Genomic DNA, 12,697 nt, shown 5'->3' with positions numbered 1-12,697 from the left:
AGAAATATAAACATTAAGAGTCTGATTCTGGCTGACAGGCTTTAAACGTTTTCGCTCGATAAAACAGTTTCTATCTCCTCAAAAAGACGATTAATTTTCCAATAAACGAGTGCGTTTTCGTTGATTAAACCGCGTGAAAGCTCCCAACAATGATGGTGATTAATATGAAAATATCACGCCAAGACAAACTGCCCTTGTTTATACAATCAATTTCGCGGCGGGACATTAATTTCTCCTTTTTTCTCGAGACCAAAAAAGAAGTTGAGGTCGTCCAGTGATAAATGGAAAGCACTTTCTGTAAAAGATGCACTACCGAAGAAATAAGGGCGAAAGTGATGAGTTTATCGCAGTCTTATTTTCTTGTACTGCTGAAAGCGCACTTGCAGTTGGTGCAGACAATTGTAATTGCCATTTGCGTAAAAACCTTCAAACACGTTTCCCAGTAACTAGATCTCATAATTACTTCCCGTCTTCGCTTCCTGGAAAAATCGTGTAGTGTTTTCTAAACTTATAATTACCTTTTGCAGGTTCGTGGAAAACAGATTGTCCCTTTTGTCTCTCCGAATAATTAAATCAAAGAAAGCGTCTTTGGAGACTGTGCAAACAAAAATCAACAATACGTTTGAATGAATTGAGCAATTTGGTGTCATTAATGAAATTCAGATGGCTGCATTAGAAAGATTGAGCGAAAATATACTGCAGAACATTGTTTAATGAAATTTTTCGACACATTACATTTTGCTTTTAGAGCGAGTCACGGTTATTAAAATCGAAACTGATGAATTCAATTTTATTTTCTTCTATATAACTTGGAAAATATAAAAGACACCGTCAGGACTTTTTATTAATAACTCACATTTTTAATGAATTGACACCTCTGAGAAATTACTATTAAAAAATTAGATTTTGTAACTATGGAGAAAATGAAGAGTTTGCTGCCAGAAACTTAAATCTTTAAATATTAAATCTGTGAATGTAAAATAGAAATATAACATTCCGGAGAAATTATACAAAGAACTGGAGTATCTAGAAAACTAATCAACTCAAAATACGACAATCTGTCCATTAATTTAAATCCGAAAATTCCTGAGATATTAACACAGAAAATCTAAGAGCCCGAGGGCCTTCAAAGGATCAAAGAACTTTAAAACCAGGAAACATGGCATTAAAAATCTAGAAAAATCCAATGCTGATAAACAGAATCATATAAATTGAAGATAAGCACTTGAAACATTACCAATTGTTTGGGCTTTCTAAAACTGTTTATGATATTAATTGCTTTAAAAAAGTAAAAACACAACCCCAGATTTGCATGTTTACAAAACCTGCTGCAGATAACATAATTTCTGTTGTACAAAGTTTTAATTAATGTCAGCTGCATTTTACACAGTTACTGTTACATTACCTCTTTCTTGCGAAAGCTTTAATTATAGCTTGCAATTTTATTTAAATGTAGCCACGTCTATTTATGGTCTGTTTCAAAATTAAAAATCCTACCAAGTAAATAAAACTGCTTGTAACTTGAACGAAATTACATTCCACATAATAATAGCAAAAATAATAAAAATCAAAGGGTAAGCGTCAGCATTTTAACGGAAACCTTTTAGCAAATATTGAAAATCACTTTCTTTCGAAAGATTGGTTAGAAAAGCATGTGCGGCATAAATCATAAAAATAAATGGGTGATGACAAGCAATAACTCTAGCTATCATTAGATTGCAGTTCTCTCGGAATAATCGCTATAAATTAATAATCTTTCCTCGAAACTAATAAATTTGGAAGACATCGATGAAATTTATTGAATTATCTTTACAAATAGTCGTTGGATAAAAGCGAAAAGCTCTTAAAAGCTTGCTGAAAATGTAAAATGTTTTCTATTTTGATGAAAGTATGCTTCAAAAAGTAAATGTGGTACAAAAATCCATTTGATTTAATTTAAAAAATTCATATTATTTAGTACTTCCATTTTCTGTTGTGAAAAATTAAACAAATTTTTTAAACTTGGAATAAATCAGGTGAAAAGAACTGTTAATTTTGGAGTTTCTGCAAGTAAATATATTATGCTGGAGAAGACAATTTTCTTTTTACTTAGCCTCATTTCTGTCGAAAAATTAGTCGTGGAATTTGTCAGCTTATTACTTCGCCGTCACCATCATAATAAAATTAATCTTTATGCGTCGTCTTAAAACTTGACAGGTGTCTGTATACAACCCGGAGCAGCTCTAATTATTATTGTAATTTTTGCCTTCGCAGCTGTTGGTAATTTATTCATTTTTCCGTAAACTCCTGGATCATTATTCACCGGAGTATTTTCCTATGCATAGCAATTCGTTCTTTCATTTACCTCGGCCTTTGAACGGCAAATTACCTTGAAGAAAAAGTGGTAATTTCCACCAACGCAATGCGAAATAAATCAAATCAACAGTCTAGGTGTTTTCAACACCACTTGTGCCTGTTTCCCATTTCTTAGTTTTTGTTGTAAACATGACGAATTCCTCCGCAAAGAATTCCCAAAGTTCAAGTATTCCACTGATGTTAATTTACTGAAAGTCTGCTTCGTTGTAGTGCCGAAGAATAAATCTCCAAAGTTTCCGGAGGATTCAAGAGCTTTCGGGTCGATTCTTTCACTTTTGTTGTATTGGGCGTAAAAGCTGAGTGATAATCGGAATCTCTCAGACGCGGCAACTCCTTCAGGAAGTTGTGACTGATGAAGATGGTTTGCAAGTTGCAAGCACCACTCTTTGAACTTCAAAAAACCGTCACCAGCTCCCGGATTTGTAAAGTTCCTCTGCCTCTCAAACGCTTTGAAACATCGCGACAAATTCTGTTGACCTCGCAATCATGAATCAGTAGTTCATCAAAGTTAGGGAAGAACTCAAACTTGACCTACCGCAGAATTGAGAACTTCTGCTTGACCACAACCCTCTTGAAGCCCTTAGGATATATGGTGCTTTGTGTGGTAAGGCTGCGGTTTGCCCTTTTTATCGAGCCAGGTCAAATTGCCGGTATTGACCGATGGCCAGGTGACCACAACAAGAAGAAGAATGATTTGCAGTATTCTGGAATTGGTTCACTGATAGCGAATTATCTAATAGTGGAACGGAACGGAGTTTTCCGCTTGAGAACGTGACTAAACTGCGGAGAGTGCAGGAATTAAATTCGCTTGTTTCGATAATGTAAACAATGTGTTTGGTAATTTTAATAGAAGAAATGTTTACTATTTCTGCGCCACATACCAAACGTCACATTGTGGAGACGATTTTATAAATTGAGACAAAGGAGCTTGGAAGACCTATGAGGCGGCAAATGACATTATTTGCAGCAGGAAAAATGTTTCAACGTGCACTATAACATTAGTAACCCAGCAAATTTTCTAGAGTCTTATAGTCGACCATGAAAATTTATTCAGTTGTTTATCTGCCTTGAGCTTCTGGGCACTTAAAAAAAGAAACTCTGACTGCAACTCGAGGCATCTGCCCTATTACGAATAAATCCTTCTTGTTTTGTAATCCTTATTTACTACCCGACTAATGCCCCTCATCGATAAATCTCCTTTTTGGCTATTTCTGTTCCACAAAATTCCATTCCAGCACACGTCCGTCGTCTTCCGAAATTCGATCAGCGTCCCTCTCCATTATTTCAAAGACAAATCGGTGCTTTCTTCCGATTTTCACAGCATCAAAGATCAGAATGTAAATAAAACGCAACATGTCCAGTCACCGGAAAATTTCTCTCCATCAGCCAAGACGGATGTAGATAAAAGAGGCTCCAAACACGTTAAACAAGACAAAAAAAGTAAGCGACACCGGAAACCGTTTCGGCTTATGGCTTTAAAGTGGACGAGAATTGATTAAACGGGATGTTCGACGTTGAAACGTCTTCTTTGTTCGCTGTTATGTGCAGAAATTTCAATTTTGCAGCGTGAAAAATGACAAGTACATATTTTTCATTTGTGGGGCTGTCAGCGGGAAATTTTGATGAAAAATGAACGGTGGATGTAAATTTAATAGGGCTTGGGGATGCAGGCTTGTTTTAATCGGCTTATGTCCAGTATAAGATAAAATACTGTAACAAATAAAATTATTATGGATTCCTGGCCGCGGAGTTTATGGCCAATTGAACGCAACCGGAATAAAACGTTTCAAAAATATTTTACGGATTAGTTTCACTGATTGGTTCCGGACCCGGAGACAGACAAGGGCAAAAAGCGTGTTCATGGAATGGTTTCTAAGGCCTGTTAATCTCGTCTCAAGGAGTAGTACTTCTCAAGATTTATTAGTTAGTTCCTACGATAGTTGGCAGGAAAAATACAACCCAAAGTATTTAAACTTTTATCAGGAAAACTCCAGCTTTTCGCCGGCACGTTTTTGTCTTGCTGTGATTCCTTTGTTTTGTTCAGAAACTGAATTTTTGCTGTGAAAAATCGCAGTTTTTCATTTCCCCGGCCGTCACTCTCTCAATGCTCGTCCAATATCACATTTAATTGAAGTCCACATGTGCACTTTTTGTAAACTAAGCATAAATTCAGTTATTCTAGCCTCTAGAGCGTGGAGGCATAAATTCCGATCCATTAGAACCCAAACGAGATAATGAACCGGAAACGTCGGTGTTTTAATCCGCCAATTAGATGACGGTGGTGGCACGACAATAGTCCTGCCGCCGCCACCAAATCCTCGTTGCTTCCGCGCACGAACGCATTGACCGCAAAAATAGCCTGAATATCCTGAATAGTTGAACGCGCTCTTTCTTCTAATCTGATTAAAAGTAAGTACAGTTTGACTCCTGGTGACATTTTGGGGGAAAACTTGCCCTAGCCACAACCAGCGGAAGTTTTCCCGGAATGAATAAATGAGTAGTGTTCCCAAAGGAACGAGTTGGTTAGAGAGGGATTCACACATTGTGCGTGTAAAGTGCGTCGGAGGAATATGTTTCAAAGTGTTTGCATGTTTCTCTTTGTGTCTCTTCTTGCGGTCGCTTCAGGTAAAACAGGGAACGTCGTCGATGGTAAATAATGTCATTTACGAAAGAAATTAACGACCGGTGATGGAACTCGTTTCCGCAAAGTCTGTGCAATTCTCGCCTGGAACTTATGTGCCGAGGCAAAAACCGGGACGAAAGGGGGCGAGAGGTTAATAGTCGTCTTACTGCAGTTAACAGTGCGGACTTGAGGTGTTTCGCTCTCAAATGAGCAGTAAAGTTAGCCAAAACACTAGAAGATGGCAATGCGACGCCAGAGTTAGGTCTATAGAGGGGAGATAATTTCTATTATTTTAGAACATTTGTTATAAGGGATGAGAATTTAGCGTCCTGTAGGAACAAGAAAGCCCGGAATTAACTTTGTAACTTAAAGGAAGAATAGATGGGAAAACGGGAAAGATATAAAATGTGTTTTATTCTTCATATAATGATCACAAAGGAGAGCTAATAAGCGAGATAATTATTTATTAATTTATTTAATTTTTGCCCGGCGCATCCACCATTTTAATTAGTGGCGTAAATCACTGGATTTCTCCGAAAAGATGAAAAATGTTCGGAGCCCGGAAGAAAAATGTTACAGCAAACTTACTATCACGCTTGAGTATATCTAGTCTTTACAACTTACACCTTTTTATTGGTGTTTCTTCCCTCTGGTGAATTTATGGCGTTGCTCTTATCTTTTGCCGCTAACCTTTACTATTCTTTTTGGTTTTGCAAAAGCGTCTATTTTTCTTTTTGTCTCGCTTTCTAAAGCAATTAGGATTAAATTATGGTAATTTCCGGCAAAATACAGTCTCACCACAATCCAGTAACCCATGTGTTGTTTAATTACAGCACGAGGTGGCGTAAATCTCTTGCAGCTTAATTAAGTTGGAAAATGCACGTAATTCCAGAGCCTCGTTATCGACAGAGTTGCGTCTAAGACGCATTGTCTCTGCCTTGGTAGAGGACAGAGGAGTCGATACACGCTGATTCCGGCAATTAACAACGACGAAGTCGTAATTCCGAGGGATATAAGTCAGCTAACCTAATCACCGTCTGGAACTGTGCCTGCTGAAATGCAAATGCTGTTTAGTTTCCACTTGAACAATGCCTGAATAGAACACGGTGACTATGTGGTGATAGCAAACGTGGATATTTCTTCTCACAAAGAGTCTCCATTATCACAACGAACACTTGGTGGTTTCTCAGCGCAGAAAGAAAATTGATACTCTGGCGGTTTTGTATAAGCATTGTCTGGATCACTGAAACACAAAAAGTTAAAGAGGCAAAAATAGAAAGTTAACTTCTGAAATTTCCTCTGTCAGGTGCTTAACTTTCATGTTACGTCACGTTCAACAAAGGACATCTACAATTTTAACATTTAAAGTGTCGTTAAAAAGGGGGCATTTTATCAGATTTTATTTAGCTGACATTTTTTACTCCGGCAAGCTTCACCACAATTAGAATTTTCAATCCGACCAAATACACAAATTAAAACCACAAAGCAACAAAAAATTGAATTAAATGAAGTCGAGGAGCAAGAAATTTGATAATTCTCCGCCAAAAATTAGCATTTCTAAAGTAGGCTCATTTTCATATGAATGGAACACCGCGTGGAAATTATACTTTATTGTACGATATTTTGTTAATTTCAAAGCAAAATGTCTTCTTTTCACTAAAAACAGGATTTTTGGATTAATTGGATGGATATATTGTTTTGTGGCAACTGTCACGAACACCTGTTTATTGGATTTGATAATTGAATTGTGGTGGTAAACAACAATCGGGTTAATGTTATGGAGAATAGGCGCCATTTACAGGTGTAGGATTAGATCAGGATTGTTGGAGGCTAGTGGATATCTATTTTTAGACGAAGGAAATGTGAAGCGGCAAAATATTCCACTAATGTCTTAATCCATCAAAAATTTGTATTTTGCTGCGCTCGACTTGGAAATGTGAAAAATATTTTATTTTCAACGGATATTAAAACAGATATTCATTCTTTACATAAGACGTTCTCAATTTCAATTAACATTATTACATTTTTATAACTTTTGTTCGCGTTTCGAAACACATTATTTGAACTACGTACAGTTTATACAGACTGAATTAATTTAAAGTTTACACTCAACATTTACAATTTTGTCTATATTTATTTATTCCTTTGAATTTTCAATATGCAGTATTAAATTCCTACTTTTATTATTTTTTACGACTTCCTAAATCAAGCAAAATAAAATTTAATCTAACTGCAACTAAATATGAATCAGTTATTTGTAGTCTTACTTTTTCAAAAATTTTAATTAAGCAATTCCGTCTCAATTTTGAAACAAAACTGTCAATTTTTTAATTAATAGAGCGATAATAAATTTACCCAAATTTCGAAGTGTGTTTAATTTTTACCCTCGGCTATAAACCGAACGAATCGGAACTAATTGGGATGAAATGACGTGTAATAAAAATTAAAACGGCTCGAAATTCGTCTCGCTTCATTCAATTTCAATATTGTACCCGAAACTATATTGAAGACTCGATAATTGGCCGCATATTACGAGCAAAAAATGCACTTTTATAACGCCAACACATCAAATTGGGCTCTGGCGACAGTCTCCTCGAGCTATAAACATTTGTTCGTTGAAATATATTTAGTTTAGAATTTTCTTATCGTCTTCGACGCGGAGACAAGTCGACTGATCTATTGAGCGTTGTTATTTATATTTCCCCTCGAAGAAAATCCCATCGACCAATCTTCCGTAACGAGGACAATAGTTTCAATTCTTTAGTCCGTATTGAAACTGAAGTTTCATTCAAACTCCGCCGAAATTGGCAATGGGCAACTTTCTTCATTATAGCGTCATCACAGGTCGCGGAATTTCACCGCCATTCAGTATGGTAATTGTCGGCATTCAAACTGTCGCTTGACAAATTTAACTTTCATTAAATTCGGCGGAGGTAAATCCCCGACGGCTAACTAACGAGTTTACGACGACAATAGCCCAAGTAAATACGGGAATAGAAAGAGTGAATAAACCGTTACTAGAGCTTACGCGGTGAAATTTATAAGATAATAAGTGATCATTTTTCACACTGGTTTTAAAGAGCGAACTGGGCAGACAAAGAAAAATCCCAAGAAGTAAAAAAAACGGCAGCGATAAGTCTTAATCAAGGTATCTCTGCGAAGTCATCGATCCGAATATGTTTTTGTATTAAAAGAAAATTAACTAAAAAATCGCCTCGAGTCAGCTCCGTCCCTTTTTGTTTGGAATTTTTTACGAATCTAATCTGCTCGTTGATGGATGACTTGCAACGTGACAAGTTTTACAAAACGTGAAACACTTGATCGTAATAATAATCTGATTTAATTTCTCTCAAAGACGTCCACACATTAATCAACAGAGGCTATCCATCAGACGAAATTAATTGCTCCAAAAATTGTTGTCGAAACCAACAGCCTCGACAACAAAACACGGCCACTGACATAGAAAATTACAATTCCATTCAAAACGTAATTAGTAGCTGCTTGTTCTGTTTTAATATTTGCGAGGGAAGCACGAACTCGCCAACTCCCACAACGGATAGTTGGACTACGTAATTGATGTTCTCATTTGAACGATTTTTAAATTTAGCCATATTGCTGTTAATCGGCATATAATTTTGTATTTTGATACAATGAAAGCTAAATTGCATAATTATTATTAATTGTGTTAGGTCTAATATTCAACTAAAAGCGTTGGGAAATAAAGCCGCTTTGAAATTTGTATTTAAATTTCATATACGCACCTGCATTAGTTAAATTATACGTCGTTTGTTCGCATTAATGGTTGCAATGAAGCCTAATGAAAAACTTAAACTGTTTTATGGAAAATATTACAAAATGCTCAATCAAGTTTTTCCGTTGACGGATTTCAATTTGATTGCACAGGAAACGACATTCAAAGGATACAAAAGCGAACTAGAATTTACTCATTTGAATGAAAAATTTGAAAAATAAGAAATTTATTGCGAACTAATAACTCATTATTATTGAACCTATGAGTAATCCAGGTGAAGTTTTTTTTTGTTCAATTTCAATGAAACTTTACTTTTTTTAAGAATATGACACTTTTTAAATTTCTAGGAAATGATTATGAGCAGAATGCTTTAGTTTGTAATGTACTGAGTGTTAAAGCATTGCGTTGTTGAAGGTACCAAGTTTCGTTAAAGTTGGATACAAAAATTTTAGGGTAAATTACTTTAATATCTAAAACGCGTTGAACAAATCTAACAAATTTATCTCAAATAAAGAATATAAGAATGCCCGTCACAGTTTTTTCACTTCACCGCACAGCGTCCCTGTGATTTAACCCCAGTTAACCAAACTGCCCATTTCCCCTTTATTACTGTAATTAAAACTACCGGTTTTGCGAACCCAGTTTCGATTTTTGCGGTTTCATATCTAGCCACGAAGCGAAAATTACAAAGTTCGCGGGTTTTACGACCACAGCAAAGTCGCCCAAATCGCCAGTTTACGATACAATTAGGGCAGATTTGAAGTGACGCCGTCGGAATTTGTAGTGTCCAATTTCGTTTTTAACCATTAGCCAAATTTGATAGGGGTGGTTTGTATCATATTTTGTGAAAACGCCCTGTAGGTAGGCAACCAATCTTGGCTTAATTTACCGCCGCGGGGTGATTCGTGACAGGTTTAACGCAATTTCCAAGTTGCGGAATTCCCTCGAGATATTCAGGAAGGGGTGATTGGCGGAAAATGTTACGTAATCGTGGCCAAAAGAGCGGTGGAGTAAGTTCGGGTAAAAATGGAGATTTTGGGTGAAAATGGTGGATGCGCCGGGTGAAACAATAAAGCTTCGAACACAGATTGCGGTTATTCCTCATCGTGACGGTGAATAAAATCAAGTGCGTTTTTAATTCCGCAAATTAGGAGGTGTCGAGGCGATTACGCAGAGTTAATCCACCCCTTGTTGACGCAGAGGCGATGTGGGTGGATAAGTTAATACAGATGATTAGCAGCGCTCGCCCTGTTATAAATACGTAATCTGTTAAGTAAACAGAAGTAGGAAGAAATTAGTTTGAAGTGGACGAACATAAATATGTATCACATTTGATGAGTTGTGGTATTACAAAATCCCACAAGTTTCTAAAGACGTCGGTGGTGTAGGCACACATAATAGGGTGCGTCTGCAACCCTGTTAACATATAATACCAACCCTTGTATTACATCACCGCAGTCTGTGCCTTTGCGACAAACACATTCTGGAAGGAAGAAAGTTCCGCCTCAGCGAAATGTGTCAAAAAACGTATCAAAAATTTAATAAGACTTGGAACTTTTCAGGCTCGGGATAACGGACCTGACACTTTATTCTAATCTCGTTAGATGTTTATTCATTGAAGTGGGTTAACTACAAAATATTTACAGTGTAAAGAGTCGGGTGGAAATGTAAACAAAATCTGCTTAACAAAGTTTCATCCTAAGTTATTTTTTATTGTTGCAGATTTTTAAGTGTGAAGAAATGGCTCCTTCGGAAGAAGCACCAGATCGAGTTGGCGCGGAAGCGCGGTTGGAAGGGCTACTGGGTTTGTCTGAAGGGCACGACCCTTCTTTTCTACCCGTGCGATTCACGCGAAGGCCGCTCTGTGGAGGCGGCGCCCAAACACCTCATCATTGTCGACGGCGCCATCATGCAACCCATTCCCGAACATCCCAAAAGGGACTATATTTTCTGTCTAAGCACTGCGTTCGGTGACGCCTACTTATTCCAAGCGCCTTGTCAGGTGAGCACGTTTCAGGAACTTCATCAATATTAACTCGGACAGTGGAGCGAGAAAGTTCCACCAGTGTAATTATAGTTCTTTTTATAGAAATACGGACGAGGTTAGAAATTAGCTTCTGAAAAATGCACCACGAAATGCATATTCAAGGGCAATTAAGAAACAGAGCTACACTTTTTTACAGTTTTCAAATTAAAGAGAGTTCCTTTGACTATCATTTCCTGGAATCTTCAATTAATTTTTGGGCTAATTTAGCGGTAGTTTTGCCGGAGGCAGATAATTTGAAACGTGCCAGATTTCGTGGAGTGCTAATGAATTAAAAGGCGCCGTTAATCTTTAACAAATTTGCATTTCAGTCAAGATAAGGTGGAAACGGAAAAACGCCTATTTATTGCAGTTCCCCAAGTTCCATGAAAGTACAATTAGCAAAGTAAAACCAAAACGATTTGGATCTGTTGATCAGTTATGAATCCGAAATTATTTCTAAATTGTACGATCAATAATAATTTAAATAAACAGGATACAAGTTGACACTTTGATGGCCATTTAAATTTATAAATGACATTGTTTTAAACGTAAATAAAAAGATGACATAAGAGTGCATAAAAGTGATCATACGCCACTTTGTCAGGAATTGAAATAATGTTTAAATTCTCCATTTTTCTACGCTTGTAGAAAAAAAACTTATTACTATTTCGCAACTTGTTGCAAAACTAGCTATTTCGTTATCAAAATAACGAAACATGACTACTGAATTTTCCAGTGTTTGTAATAAACCGAATAAAACTTTCACGAAACCTTTTGTTGCGTTTTCAACTCAGTCTGGATCGTTATCAATTATGGATAAGCCTATATTTTCATTTAAATGAAGCGATCAATATGGAGTATTAAATGATCATTAATGTTTATTATCCAGTTAACTAACCTGGGAAATTAATTTGCATATCTTTTGACAATTCCACATTAAATAGCTATCGATTAGACTGAAACATTTACACAAAAGCGGCAAATATATGGAATAATGTTTGGCAAATTGCTACGAGAAAATTGATTCTATCTGTGTCAATAAGCAGTGGAAAGGTTCTAATTGAGCGTTTGAAGTGGAAATGTAATGTTATCAATAGGTATTGTTAGGAACGATTAGGAAAAGTTTCAAAGCTCGTCTGTAAAATCTTTATTCTTTATAAACTTATTGCGATTCCATAACAACTCTGCAATCCAATTTTTGTTTCTCAGTTTAGAGAAATGCTAAATTAAATTTGCACCATTTACTGGCTGATATTCTCATTAAAACCCGTCTGACTTTAATTCAATCCAATTTTAAATTATTATCAAACGAAGCTGTAAGTATACTTATTATACAGTATATTATATATATATATTATACAGTCTTTTGCTTCAAACTAAATTTGCAACATAATGAAGTGCATCTTGGATATTAAAAATAAGAATACACTTCTAACCATAGAATTACGTTCTGATTTATTCTAAATTAAAACTATCGGTACCAGTTTAAATTAGATACCTTAGTAAAACGAAATTCAATTTATTTTGTTGTCTGCATTATTAGACGCACAGACGTAATTGGAAAACTTCAATTAAATTACCATAAATTCAGATTTGTGCAGACAAAGTTGTCGATTTCGTAACACTAGTTTATACGTAAAAAGGTCTTGAGTGTCTTCAGTACAAAATTACATGTAACAACGGCTCTGATGAAGTGTAACATTAAAATTACGAAAGTTATAGGATGATAAAACTTTAAGTGAGTCCTAAAAATAAAAGAATGTAAAATCCATTTCTTGCTAAACTTTGCCAGTGTACGTAAACTAGGAAACTAAATTTTTACCCTTCACTTCCTCTTCTGTTGTAAGAAGTGCCAACTTCAAACATGCACTTGACACTAAGAGACTTTCTCTTCTTTCCCTCTTGAGAAAACGTTGAGATTTGCCAGTATTAATGGATTTGG

At 36.1% G+C, this 12,697-nt stretch overlaps 1 protein-coding gene across 3 annotated transcripts in view; it reads left to right on the top strand.

Annotated features, from left to right (window-relative positions):
- The window catches only part of sif (guanine nucleotide exchange factor still life), a 64,540-nt gene that overhangs the window by 34,206 nt on the left and 17,637 nt on the right, over positions 1-12,697 (top strand). For all 3 annotated transcript variants that reach the window (XM_088037556.1, XM_088037555.1, XM_088037554.1), the window contains exon 14: positions 10,452-10,731. In XM_088037556.1, the coding sequence (XP_087893682.1) occupies positions 10,452-10,731 (280 nt within the window). The remainder of the gene's footprint in view (positions 1-10,451; positions 10,732-12,697) is intronic.

Source organism: Gnatocerus cornutus, chromosome 5, assembly GCF_029298725.1.
Source record: "Gnatocerus cornutus isolate USDA-ARS CGAHR chromosome 5, icGnaCorn1.1, whole genome shotgun sequence".
Taxonomy (NCBI): domain Eukaryota; kingdom Metazoa; phylum Arthropoda; class Insecta; order Coleoptera; family Tenebrionidae; genus Gnatocerus; species Gnatocerus cornutus.
The sequence above is the reverse complement of the archived record's forward strand: the minus strand, read 5'-3'. Positions and strand labels throughout refer to the sequence as shown.